We start from the raw sequence: 13,212 nt of genomic DNA, 5'->3' as shown, positions 1-13,212 counted from the left end.
TAGACTATACTGTAGCTTGACTATTTTTATGTGAATTCTCCCACCTTTCTCCCTGCCTTGTATATCTGGCCTGTTAACCTCCGGCAGCACTGTTCTTGGGCCTTAGTCACCTCAGGCCTAGGGCCTAGGCATCCAGAGACGTCTCCTAAAAATGTTTATAAGCTAGAAGTCTAGCAGAATTAAAACTACACTAAAATTAAGGCTATAATCCTACCTTGTGTATGCTGCTTTTCTTTGTTCTTAGGGCCTGAGTACTCACTGCCTTTGCTTCCCTGACATGTGATAGTGTTTCCTCTTCTGAACTTTGTGAAACAAACAAGCAAATAAGTAGAATAAGAACTCAATATGACTATCATGGACACGTTGATCTTGACATTGAACGCTACAAATAAGAAAAGCTAACAGGTCATTAACAAAAATCAACATCAGTGAAGAAAAATAAAGATCCAAAAATGATGACTAAAAGGAAGTGGCACTGTTCTATGCTCCTGTTGTGTACAAGAGTAGGGCAATGCAGGTAGAGGGCAGAGATCTGAAACAGCCAGGGACATTTTCTGTGAGGTTAAAATGGTACTCAACAGGACGGGCCATGGTGGTGCACACCTGTAATCCAGTGAGAAGTCGAGACAGGTGGATGACTGCGAGTTTGAGATCAGTCTAGGGGCTATACAAGTGAGCACAAGGCCGGCCTAAACTGGGTAGCAAGACCCTGTCTCAAAAAAAAAAAAAAAAAAAAAAGTATTCCAGTAAGAAACTAGGAGGCAGCACTAAGTGACAGCCCATGAAGCAATCTGGCAAGCAAGATGACAGGAATGAGTGTAACGCGCTTGGCTGTGCTGACTACCACCGCCATTGGTACTCCTACTTGGAATAAAGGCACTTGGCTTTTTGAGCTCTTGATCTATGCCAAACATCTACTTGTGTCTTAGTTCGGTGCCTTTTAAACACAGGTCTGGGCAAATGTGGCTTTTAGATGGTACGCAAGTCATCTGGAGTTCTCTCTTGTGTATCTCAGAAATGAGATATGGTTCAGGAAACGAACCTCTTTTCTCTTTTTTGGTACTGGGGATCATACTCGGGACGTTGCATTTGCCAGGCAGGTGCTTACACGACTGAGCTGTCTCCTGGCCTCTAACCATTCGTTTGTTCATTCTTTCTTTCATTCCTTTATTTTATTTTATTTTTTGAGGTTAACAGCAAAACTTTTACTGGAGAAAGAAAGTGTCTGTCTGAGAGAGATACAGAAGGGGGGACCTGTGGCCTGTGGCTTGCCCCCTCTAACTGCTTTTCTTGCAGAATCTCTTTGTTCTACCTTTTGCCATGGACAAGGCCACTGCTCTCCGTGCTGGAGCTGGGTATCAGGTTCTGTGCCAGTCCACATTGCCACGGCCCTCCCAGGAAGCAGAGAAGTGCCTGACACCCAGCAGGGTCCGCCAAGGCCCAGTCTTCAGAGGAGGATGGCCTGGTACCTGAGCAGAGCTCTGGCAAATGGAGATTTAGACCCAGAATATATTTTGTCAGGCTTTTGATTTTTTTTCTGCTTTATATGAGTGAGAACTGTGAGACTACAGATTCTTTTTTTCAGAGATAATCTGCATCCTTGCAAATCAATGGTATTGATTGCCTACTGTCTCCAGTACTATAGAATTTTTTGCCCTTTGAAATGCAGCTTTGAGATAACTTCTTGAAAGTAATAATGATATTTGTATGTTTGATCTGTGAGAAATTGCAGGTGGGATGTTGGCCGCATTAATCAATTGAGTCAGTAGCCCTCCACGTTTGAGTTTCCTGGGACAATTTACTTCCCACCACAGGCAATTACCTGCCAGCCCGCTCCTCACCTGTCTGGCATTGCTTGTCTGAACCCCATTTGTCAGTTATTAATAAATTATGATCTGTTCTCTAATTATTTTTGATGCACAGTCTTTGAAGAAAAAGCATGTGATCATGAGAAAATAGCTGGAAAGAGACTCCCAGATAGGAAATGAATGCTCGCGTCTGCACTGGTTATTTCATAAAGTCACATTTACTGATAACTCAGAAACTGAGATGTACCTTAAATGTTCCCTTTTCTAAAATCAAAGATGATTCATCATCTTTTATTTTAAAATAATGATCAAATAGGTATACAGAATGAATTACTCTGTTTAGCTTTGTTTTCATTTTTGAGACAAGAGCGTTCCTGTGCAGTTCAGGTTGGCTGTGAGCTCGCTCTGGAGCTGAGGCTGCCTGGAACTCCTGAAACTCCTCCCCTCCCCTCCCTCCCCCTCCCCTTCCCCTTCCTCCTTCCTACCAGGGAATGAACTCAGAACCTTGCACTTGCCAAGTGGGTACTTAAGCCACTGAGCTATCTCCCCAGCCCCAGGCAGCAAGTTCTGAACTTACATAATCCTACATATGTTAGAGGGGTCAAAGGTATCAATATACCTATGAACTCCTAAACTTCAGAGCATCAGGAGAAAAAAAAAACTAGTTTTAACCCACATTATTATCCACAAAGCTACTTCTGCCAGGTAATATCAGGTACAATACAATATTAGTATCAAAATGTGCAGCTATAAAATAAATGCTATCATAAGCCTAGGAAGATTTCATAGCTCCTGTGTAATACTTCTTGAAATCACTGGGCTTATTTTGTGATGGCCTCCAGAGTTTAAGAAAACATATTTATGGATTGGATATTCTATTATGTTCATGTTAGAGATATGAATACTTTTTATTTTTCAAACTATGATTAATAGAGAAAAATGGACAAAGGACTACAAATGGGGACTGATGCACAGTTCATTTTTAATTTAATAATTTATGAGGTATTCATTCAATTAAGTCATGTAGGAAAGCCACAGAGTACTTACTGGCAGACAGAAGAGGGAAGATATTTACAATTTGTGGTTGAACGTGTTAACTCTGTGAGAAAGGCTGACAGGCTGTTGTATGACCTCAGGGGAATGAGAGAGCAGCTTGGCTAAAAGAATTGAGGGGGCTCTGACAGAATGAGAAATGTGGTTTTGGCCTGTGGGCAAGGTTTACTGAGAAATAGTAGGAAGCTTGTCTAGAGAAAATGGAGGCCCTGACACAGGGCATGATGGGAGCTTCATCCTCCTTCTCCATTCGTGTGCTTTGTGTGGAATCAGCCCTCAGTTCATGTGTGAGCAGGAGCTCCCCCTGGGCTGGGCCCCGTACTGTAAGGTAACTTTTCCACCTTTTGCTGATCTAAGGGCCCAGTGCTCTGTTGATTCACTTTGTGAATCTGGTATATTATTTCTGTCCAAAATCAGTTCAGTGCAGGGACCACTTCTGTTTCAATAACCCACCCACTGCTTGATCTCCCACAACTGATGAACCACTCGTCATAGTTCATTTCAGGTGGCTCTCCCTCCTCCACTGGACTGCTCGAAGTCAGATGTCCCTGGGCCCAACCCAGGACCTCATTTTGATCAGAACCTTTAAATATCATAGTTCAGAAAAGCTTTTTGGGTCATATGTCTCAAACTGTATAGCAGATGTCGATTTAACACTTTCACCGGTCAGTACCCATATTTTCCTTTTAAATATAGAGCTTTTCAGCTCCATGATCTATCATTCTCTTATGAATTGAGACACTGTGAATTTTCCTCCCATCACTTGGAACTAAATAAATCTAGGTTTTAAAAAAACACAGTAAAGGGGGCTGGGGAGATGGCTCAGTAGAATAAGTGCTTCCCTGGCAAGCACAAGGGCCTGAGTTCAATCCCCGGTTCTGTCAATTTAAAAAAAAAAAAAAATCCTCAGACGAATGTCCATTTTGTATCTGTGTATTCAAAGTGGTTAGGATAGATATATAGTTGCATTCTCTTAATGAATAGAATGATTTGTTCTAATGGTGTTTGTAAATAGGATCTCAAGTCCACATCTTGTACAGCAATTAACCACTAAGAAGAATGTATGCAGTGTGTTAATTATTGAAACTGTCCTACCGATTTGATTTGAAACTGTCTCATTGCTATTTGTTTATCAATAAAATTATGGGGGGAAAAAAACACAGTAAAAATTCAGGAAAGATCATTTAAAGCACATTTTCAAGAGCCTTAAACTCCAGCCTCATGTTTGCAGTTGTGTTGTCATTGGGTGTTTTCTACACCATAATTGGAACGCTTAAGATGAACACAGATCTACCAGGGGTAACAGCTAGAGTAAGTGATAAATTAAATACTTAAAGGGGATTTAGGGCACACGGCATTGAAATGAGCCAGATTTCACAAAGTCAACCATGGTCATAGATTTGGTGACACTAGTGTGTGTGATTTTACTTATTTATTTATTTATTTATTCTATTATGATTTTAGAATAAATAAAATTTACCAGGAATAATTTTTCAGTGAAGAGTGCAGAAAGAAGCCACTAAGGTCGAATGTATTTTTCACTTACTTTAATGTCCAGATGCTAGTAACAATAACTTCTAAGGGATATGCTATTCATATTACTAATCAATATGAAAACTTTTAAAAGGCTAACATCATTATTTCAGCAGAAGACAATCAGAGATCTTAATTACATAGTTCAGAAGTAGAATGATTACCAGTCACGGGGAAGGTTTATAGTGAGTAGGGAAGCTCTTAAAATCAGGGCTGAGTTCAAGGCCCAGACCTTCACTAAAGATCTGAGTGTGCTACATAGTTTTCTAGTGTGGAAGAAGCAAAGATAAAGTTCTCTCTTCTGTGAACTTCTACCTTACGCTCGGCTTGAAGAGCAGACACAAAACAAGCCTAAGTCCCACACAAGAAATAAACAGTTCTCATGTGGCAAGGAAGGAACCAGCTGTCATCAAATGCATGTGAGAGAATGAGATAGAACAAGGAGTTGCAGAAGTAAACTGGGCATGGTGCCTCACACCTGCAATCCCAGCACTCAGGAGGCTGAGACAGAAGAATCAAGTTCGAAAAAATCCTGGGCTACAAAGTGAGCTCAAGGCCAGCCTGAACTGCATAGTAAGTCCCTGTCTCAAAGACAAGAAATAGGAATCTGTTTCTTTGGAGCAGAGAACAGGAGCCAGCAGGAGGAGCCAGCACCAGTGCTCAGGATGGGCCATTTGTAGAACATTCAGCGGATCAGCAAGAAGACAACTCTGTCAGCTGTCAACTAACATGGGACTAGTGCTGCCACAAAGTGGTCCCTGGTATCACATGGAAATCCCCTAGAATGGCGCCCAATGTAGACGTTTTGCCATTAAAATCAGGCAGTGTGGTAGAGTCATCAGCCCTGTTACCCAGCTACTTACATTACCCAAGTGGCTTCTCTGAAGGTTTTAGAAAACTTTAAGCCTGTATTTAAATACTCACTTAAGATCCTATGATGTTGTGACGCAAGCCTTAGGCACAGGCCTGACAGTTGTCACAACATTGCATTCAAAGCATCTTCATAATTGTTTGAATTGGCTCCAAATGCGCTTGAAAAAGTTTCTAAGTTTAAGGAATTTTACTTTAAAGACATCGACTTTTTTTTACAAGTTGCTTTTTGAAACATGCAAACTGTGGCAGGAACAAAATAAGAACTTAAATATTTCTTAACTTAATGAATCAAATCATTCTAGGCTGAATGAAAAATTTTACCACAAAGGGAATAATTTCAATTTTGTAAAACTTGAAAACTTGTATCTGCATCTTTATCTGTATCTTATCTCTGTCTCTATCTGTATCTGCATCACCTATTTTAAATCTATTTCATAAAATTCGGCCTGCTTCTCTGGGTACTCAAGTGAAAGTGAAAACAAGTTGAGAAGAGAACATCGTCATTTTATCTGACATGCACAGCCTGCGGTACTGATACGCAGTAAGCACTAGATAAATCTTGCACTGGGTAAATTGTCATTTATTACCTGCATACTTTAAATAAATTAATTATAAAAGAGCAAATTGTGCTATTATTTTCAGACCAACAACAAAAAACCCTAAATTTCTATTTTATACAAAACTAGATTTTTATGTTTGAGACACAATCCTGCTATTTTAACTGACAATTTAGTGTCAAATACACTGCTCCCATTGGTTTCTGAAAATGTTTTGCCTCAGGAAAGTAGAAAACAATTGAAAGCATGAGTTTTAATGGTTTACTGCAAGGTAGAGGGGACAAAGATTTAATAGAAAGTCCAGGCACATGATTTGAAGACCAGGACAAATAAAGGAAGATCTTTTGATAGAAAATAATGCTTTTACAGAAAATAAGTCACTTGTAGGATTACACTTCTTAGCTCAGTGATATCTTATTATCAAAATCACATATAAACTGCCTCAAAATCATACACAAAACCAAATAACAAAACAGACTCTTTCTCTTCAGTAGATATTGTCTCCTTTCCAGGTTTAAATTGGCAAAAAGATTTAAGGATTTTTGGGGTTATATGCCAGAGCACGTGTGCACCTATGTGGCTCTTACAACTGAGTGTCCATGTGGAATTAATTTAAAATAGAAAGTAAGCTCTGGAATTTTCCTGAGATGCCACTGAATCCATGAACATGTGACAAATGAAGGATCAGAAATAAATTATTAGAAAACATTCCCTGATCCCATGAAGTCTATGTTGGAAAAGGTACTAAGAAGAATCATTTCTGGATATTAGATGTTTTATTTTGTATATTAGATGTTTTATTTTGTATTTTTTATACTGCTAAATCTTATTAATTTGAAGTTTATATTAGACAAAGGAGCAACTAAGAATCACTGCTCAGAATTTAGGACTTACGCTTCAGGCATGGACACAGAAGAAAAGCTGTCAATTTAACTCAAAAAAAGAAATGGGATAAAACATATTAAAAGTGTGTCTTAAAAATATATCTAGAAGAGTTCAGGGATAACAGCCTGACTGAAAGGTAGGTTGACTAAACAGTTTATGCAGATAGGCTAGTGCAAAGAGATGAAAAGGACACAGGAAAGCCATCTATGTCTAATGTTCCCAATAGAAGAAAAGGGTAAAGATCAATTACAGTGTGCTGGGAATATCAGGAGGTTTAATTTAGAAGAATTCTAGGATAATTAATCATAGTTTGCTGATGACATGTTAATACTTGCGTAACCCAATGACAATGACTTCAAAAGATTGTTTGGAAAAGAAATAGTTAAAAAAAAAATTACACCAGCACAAAATGTTTTATAGAGTAATGAAAACCTTTAAAAGAGATGATTACCTTTTTTAAAAAATAAGACTTCCACAAATTTTGTACTTGTGTACATCATTTTAAACTATGCCTAGATGGGCTGGGGAGATAACTCAGCAGTGTATATGCCTGCCTGGCAAGTGCAAGGTCCTGAGTTCAATCGCTGGTACCAAAAGAAAAAGAAAAAATCCAAAAAAACTATACCTAGTTAGGAAGATGCAAAAAATATTTGTGCATAATCATCACAAACCTACAAAGATTAGAAAGTCTCTGTATTTTATTTCTTTTTCATTTTTGAATGTATTTGAGAATAAAATAAAGTTGATTTTTTTTTAAATAAATTAGTCTTACAACATTCAATATGATGTATAGCCTAGAATTATTTTTTCTTCCATCTGAATAAAGTACAAATTACTAATAAATACTGATCTTCAAGATACATCTTTTTCAGGTCCTAATGATGAAAAAATTGTCAAAAAATAATAAGCACAATATCAGTATTTTGTAGTATGTCAAAATTTTTATATCATCCCTAAGAAATCAATTTATTTTTAAATACAATATATATTACCCACAAGCACATATCTGGTTGCAATGTCTAATTATAAGTTGCCTATGAAAAATAGTTAAAGTAAGAAGATAGCGCTAATATTATCATGTGCTTTCATTGTATGCATTTATTGAGTATATTTGGGAAAAATGTAATTTAACATCCTTATATCATTTCTAGCACAAGCAGTCTTTAATAATTTGCTGGAATTCAACAGCCTCCCAAATTTGTGCTAGGTTTTGGCTTCTCTTAGTTTTACTTTCATTTGGCAAATCAAGACTATGTAGGTAATATTGGTTGGGTAAGATTAAATCCAAGACAAAAATTTGAAGTAATGCCTGAGGTAAGACACAAAAATGTCTCTGAAGAATCATATCACTTAGCTTTTGAATAATATGTATATAATTATAAAAAATACTTTTTTAAAGAAGAGCAAAACACATTATAGCCAAAGACATTTCTGCCATATTACTAATGTCCCTTGAAATTCATGAATATACATTGAACAAAATGACGTGGTAACAATTTCACACATTAAAAACTTGCTTATAAACTTTTTCAACCTCTCATCTTTGGGGGAAGTAGTTAACCTTTCAGATGAAAAGATTTTACAGCTGAACTGGGGTAAGCACTTTATCTTCCATAAGGCTGGAATTGTTCTGGCATTCTTGTGGGACTCCAAAGAGCAGACACAAACGGGACCCAGAGTCTGCGCTGCAATGGGCTGGGCTTAACCTCCCTCAAGCAACAGAGCTGTCTCCCAACTAGAAATTCTAAAATTCAAAGTAAGAAATTGATTTTAACATGTGTTCTTCAGAAAACTCTGAACAGTCTTGAAGAAGAGTTTAGAAGAAAGAGAAAGAATACTCAAAGGAACTAGCAATGTTTAATAAAAATAAATTGCTACTTCTGTGATTTCAGGGTCTAGCCACAAATCTTTTCAAAACGCAACACATGGGATACTGAAAAAAGCCCAATTCTTCATATTCATGAGTTGGATACTTCATGAAATGTCAACAGTGAGTAGAAAACTAATAAAATAAACATGAATAAATTGATTTTTTGACTGTTTTTGGAACTTAAAGCACATTTTCATGTTTTTGTCAGGTCCAACTATTCCCATGAATACTTTCATCAACTTTTCTATAATGCTTGTAAATTTTCAGATGGAGAAGTCCTACTAAAGAATCTTCCTTTTCACCACAGTTTGGAGAAAAAATATGAAAATATAAAAATATGTCTGTTATGGGAATAGAGCATTCTTATCTACTTACTTCTATTTTATTTTTAAAGGTGTTTACTATGCTTAGCTGTATTTCATCAAACATCTCTACAAATTGTCCTTTGGGGACTATGTATCTTATGTCTTCAAAATAAAAATAAAGGTGGAGACATGACACACCTATTCAAGTATCCTTTGGCATAGAAATTTGCTTTAAATCAGTACACATGATTTAAAGCAAATCATGGACATGTTGTAATTGAAAATATTCAGGAACTGAAAATAAAAACAGTCACCAAAAAGTTTGGTTATTTCTCAAACTTTCCATTTGTCAGAGCATCTGCTTTGTAGAATTATTCAATCTATTCTTAAATCTCTACCAGGCACAAACCTAGGTCTTCCTAAGTTCTAATTAAAATTGAAATAGGCAATGATATATGTTTTTGCGAGAGGACATATGCAAATTAAACATAAAGTATATCAAAAGAAGCAATGTGATTTTATTAGCAGAATAAATGAGAGCACTTCAATCCTACTATTGTGACAAGAGCAAACCTGAAAAAGAGAAACTTTGCTGCTGAATGAGCACTACTTTGGTCAAGATATGGCTGGAAAACGCCATCCTGCACTGAAGTTATTGAGGGACACACCACTTGCCTGGTTTGTTGGGGACGTGCCTAACATGGAAACAGTCAGATCCACTGGGGAGGACGTCAGCTGCCAAAGCTGGGAGTCACAGCTTCCGCGCTTACCTTCCACTGAGGAGGAAGCCGAGAACCACCGCCAACAAAATGACTCCCACGGTCACTGACACAGCAATGATAGGGATCTGGCTCTGATCGCTGGACGCTGCAACTGCTGCTGGGAACACAGAAAACAGAGCTTCGGTTAGCGTGCCCAGAAGCGTTCGAAAGAAGGCTGGCTAATAGTCGGTAATCAGTTCATAGTTTAAGCAATTCACTCACATTTGGCCGCGATTTCTCCATAATATCTCCTCCCAGAAGTGTGGAAATGAAAAGACATCTTTAGGAGAAAATATTTACTCTCCAAACAGAAATTTGAAAGCATCACTAAGTCACTGATTATTTCCTTGTCATAATAAAAATTTAATGCATACTGTTTGCATAGCAGACATCTAGGCGTCTGAGGTGCGCAGGGTAAAACAACACATCCTCATCGACTTCAAACGCCTGCAGCTAAAGAGGAGGGTGCTACGAGAATAAGGCCTGATGTTTTAGAGTGAGTTTGTACATCCTTGTTCTTTAAAAAGAGAAAATATTATTAACTCAGAGAATATTTTTTCTTCCCATGGATGTAAAGTCCAAAAACAGAGTGACTAAAACCCAACAGATGTGAAATACAATATTACTGGTCTGAATATACTTTAAAAGTAAAGTGTAATTCCAAGTTGAATATAATCGGTATATATACCTCATAAACAGTATCACTTTTTGAAAATTCTCAAGGGATAAATTTCAACTTCCAGAAACCTGTAGTATGATAAGATTTGCTCAAATGAATTTTTTGCATGGATTTTGATAAAATATTTCATATTAAAAATAAATAAATATTTTATATTTTAAGCCATTGTGCATTTTAACAACATGGTTGCTATAAAGTTGATAATAACTTGAATACATGCATTATTACATAGATGTACCTACAGAAGCAAGAAAATTCTTCCTTCAAGCTGATAGCTGAGACCTTTGGGCTACGGAATACAGAGCAGACAACCCCCGCTATGGCTCCCAAGAGGCCTTCACGGGTGGCTGGTGTGCTTCCTGTTTAAAGGCAGAAGCATCCTGATAGCTTCAAAACCAGCAGTCTTTCACCTCCATGTTATAAAGTTAAAATTATAAGAACAAATACCAATCACAATATGCCTTCTGTTTTTTGTTTGTTCTTTGTTTTTGTTTTGTTTTCCCACCACATAGCAGATTTTGGCCCAAACATAGCTTTGGATTGGACACCATTTCCCCTTCTGGTCTAATCATCTTGCCCTGGAAACCTTCCTCCCAAACTAAGTAACTTTCTGATCACTTGCTTGGCCTGTGCAGCAAGTCGACCTTGCGAACAGGCCTGGAGAATGCAGGATCAGGAGCCGCAGGGCTGGGGAAGGCTCTTACTTACAGTACGAATCCACGTTGTTATTCTTTCCTCGGTGGGAGGAGAGTTGTAGTTTTATGGCTCCCTGCTCTAATTTCTCTTTTTTTCTTAGCTGGGTCCATGATTAGAAATTTGGTTCCACGAGCAATACAAAGGGGACCAAAGCCTGTCCTATGCTCACTCCCGGCATTGCCCAGGACTCACTTTCTTCCCCCACACTAAGATTGCTTGCGTCGCTGCTCCTTCAGTGATGCCCCATCCAACACTGACAATCACGCCGACCTGACTCAGCCTCGCGCAAGTTCAGTATCATGTCCAGTGGGCTGCCGTGGCTGCTTGAGTGCCTTTGACGCCTTCATTAATTTTCCAACAAAATCATTCTCATAATCAACCTTTCTCCTCTTTGTAGCATACTAATTCATTTCCAATCTACATTTTAGAAATACTAAACCTTATAGAGCAGAGCAGTCAACTTAGACCTCACGATTAACTGTAACTGCATAACTCCCGTTTGCTTTTCCTAACTCTGCTGTGAAATGCTTTCATGGCTCTTCCAAACTCTTGTGCTTTCCAGTCCTCACTGCAGCATCAGGGGCTTCTATAACCTTCTAGGCTGTCTTTCCTGTTTATTTGTTTGTTTTTGTCTATGTACAAGTCTGAGAAGATCTCACTAAGAAAAAATAAACTCTTATATCTAAATTCACAGGTGTTCAACATGAATTTGAAAAAACTAGGGCAGGCCAAATAGCTCAGCAGATTAAAGCACCTGCAAGCAGACACAGGGGCCGAGGGTTTGATCCCCAGGCCTGCTGTGATGGCCCCGCCCCCAGGGCACACTGAGATGGCAATTGAGACTGGGTGTGGTGGCGCACCCCTCTAATCCCAGCTCTTGGGAGGTTGTAAACAGGCGGATCAGTAGGAGTCTGATCTAGTAGTGACACCCTGAACACCCTGTAGACCCTTCCCTAAAATACAAAAAAAAAAAAGAAACAAAAGAAAAAACTGTCCTGTATATACTAGACATAGGCCAAGGAAATTATTCCACCACTAAAAGAGGTGTTTCATTAACTTCTAAAAAAAGAAATTCTCAGGGTCATTATCTTTTAGTAAAATTACAGATAACAAAAGCAATAGCTAGCATAATGCTTTAATTACTGACAGTCTTAAGTAAATAATAGATGTCATTTCTATTTACTATGTCTTGCTTAATTTATTCTGTTTATTTGGTGTGTGTCAATTTATTGGCTCATGTTCTAAGAGTCAACGCTGTTAAAGTCATTCCACAGCTTTTCTTTTTCCATTGAGTTTTATGCTTAATATTTATTAAATGTAATAAATATTTCATGCATCTTGCAAAGGACTATGATAAAGAACTTGACAATGTTGGACTCATATTTCGCTCTTAACATTATTTTTTCTTGCTACCTGTGATGGCTGAGATAAGACCTTTCCTTTCATTCCTCTCCAAAGCACTGAGGTGTACCGCTGTTTCTCCACACTCTTTCCACATCTTTTCAGTGAACATGAGCCCCCGCTCCTGACACTCCCCACTTCTCTCCTCTCTTGCTATTTTCCTTCCTCAGTTTCTGTCTGCCCTCAAAGATGCTTCTTTGCTTACAATATAATTCACAAGTATCAGCTGAAAGGTCAAAAATTTATAAACTCATTTGTCACTTAAGCATCTCTCTACATTAAAAGAAAAATAAGAGCCTGCTTTTCTTCCTATTTGGATTTGATTGATATATAAAAATAAGCACATTAAATAGTGACTCCTAGGCCTCCTCTACCCTCCAGAGCAGGGCAAAGAAGAGGTCAACAAATAATCACACTACAGATCAAACCAACAAGCCAATTATGTCTGTCTCTGGTTTAACGATCACTGAATCTTTCTTGGTCTCTACTTGCTCATTGGTTAATAAACATCTTTTATGGTTCTTTTGTTTTTAATCATACATCACTTCTTTCCTTCCATTAAATACTTAGCTGATTCAAATGTCTGTGGTCAAAATGCCAGAATACAGTCCACGGTGTTTTAGGGTTCTCTCTGTATTTTATGGACTCATATTAAATACCTGAAAACAGGACTTTGATTATTTTTCCCTTACCAAAAACCTACCAGAATCCTAATACCTATAGAAAAGATTCTCAAGTACCTTTATTCTGAACTGAACAACTAATTAGAAAATTATTATTATTATTATTAT

At 37.8% G+C, this 13,212-nt stretch overlaps 1 protein-coding gene across 1 annotated transcript in view; it reads right to left on the bottom strand.

The window, feature by feature from the left end:
* Epha5 (EPH receptor A5) overlaps nt 1-13,212 on the bottom strand; it is a 330,177-nt gene that overhangs the window by 55,870 nt on the left and 261,095 nt on the right. Inside the window, exon 8 of the mRNA XM_023704186.1 lies at nt 9,655-9,760. Within this exon, the coding sequence (XP_023559954.1) occupies nt 9,655-9,760 (106 nt within the window). The remainder of the gene's footprint in view (nt 1-9,654; nt 9,761-13,212) is intronic.

The sequence above is a fragment of the Octodon degus genome, unplaced genomic scaffold (genome assembly GCF_000260255.1).
Source record: "Octodon degus isolate 3935 unplaced genomic scaffold, OctDeg1.0 scaffold00191, whole genome shotgun sequence".
Lineage (NCBI taxonomy): Eukaryota > Metazoa > Chordata > Mammalia > Rodentia > Octodontidae > Octodon > Octodon degus.
Note: the sequence above shows the minus strand (reverse complement) of the source record. Positions and strands in the feature narration are given on the sequence as shown.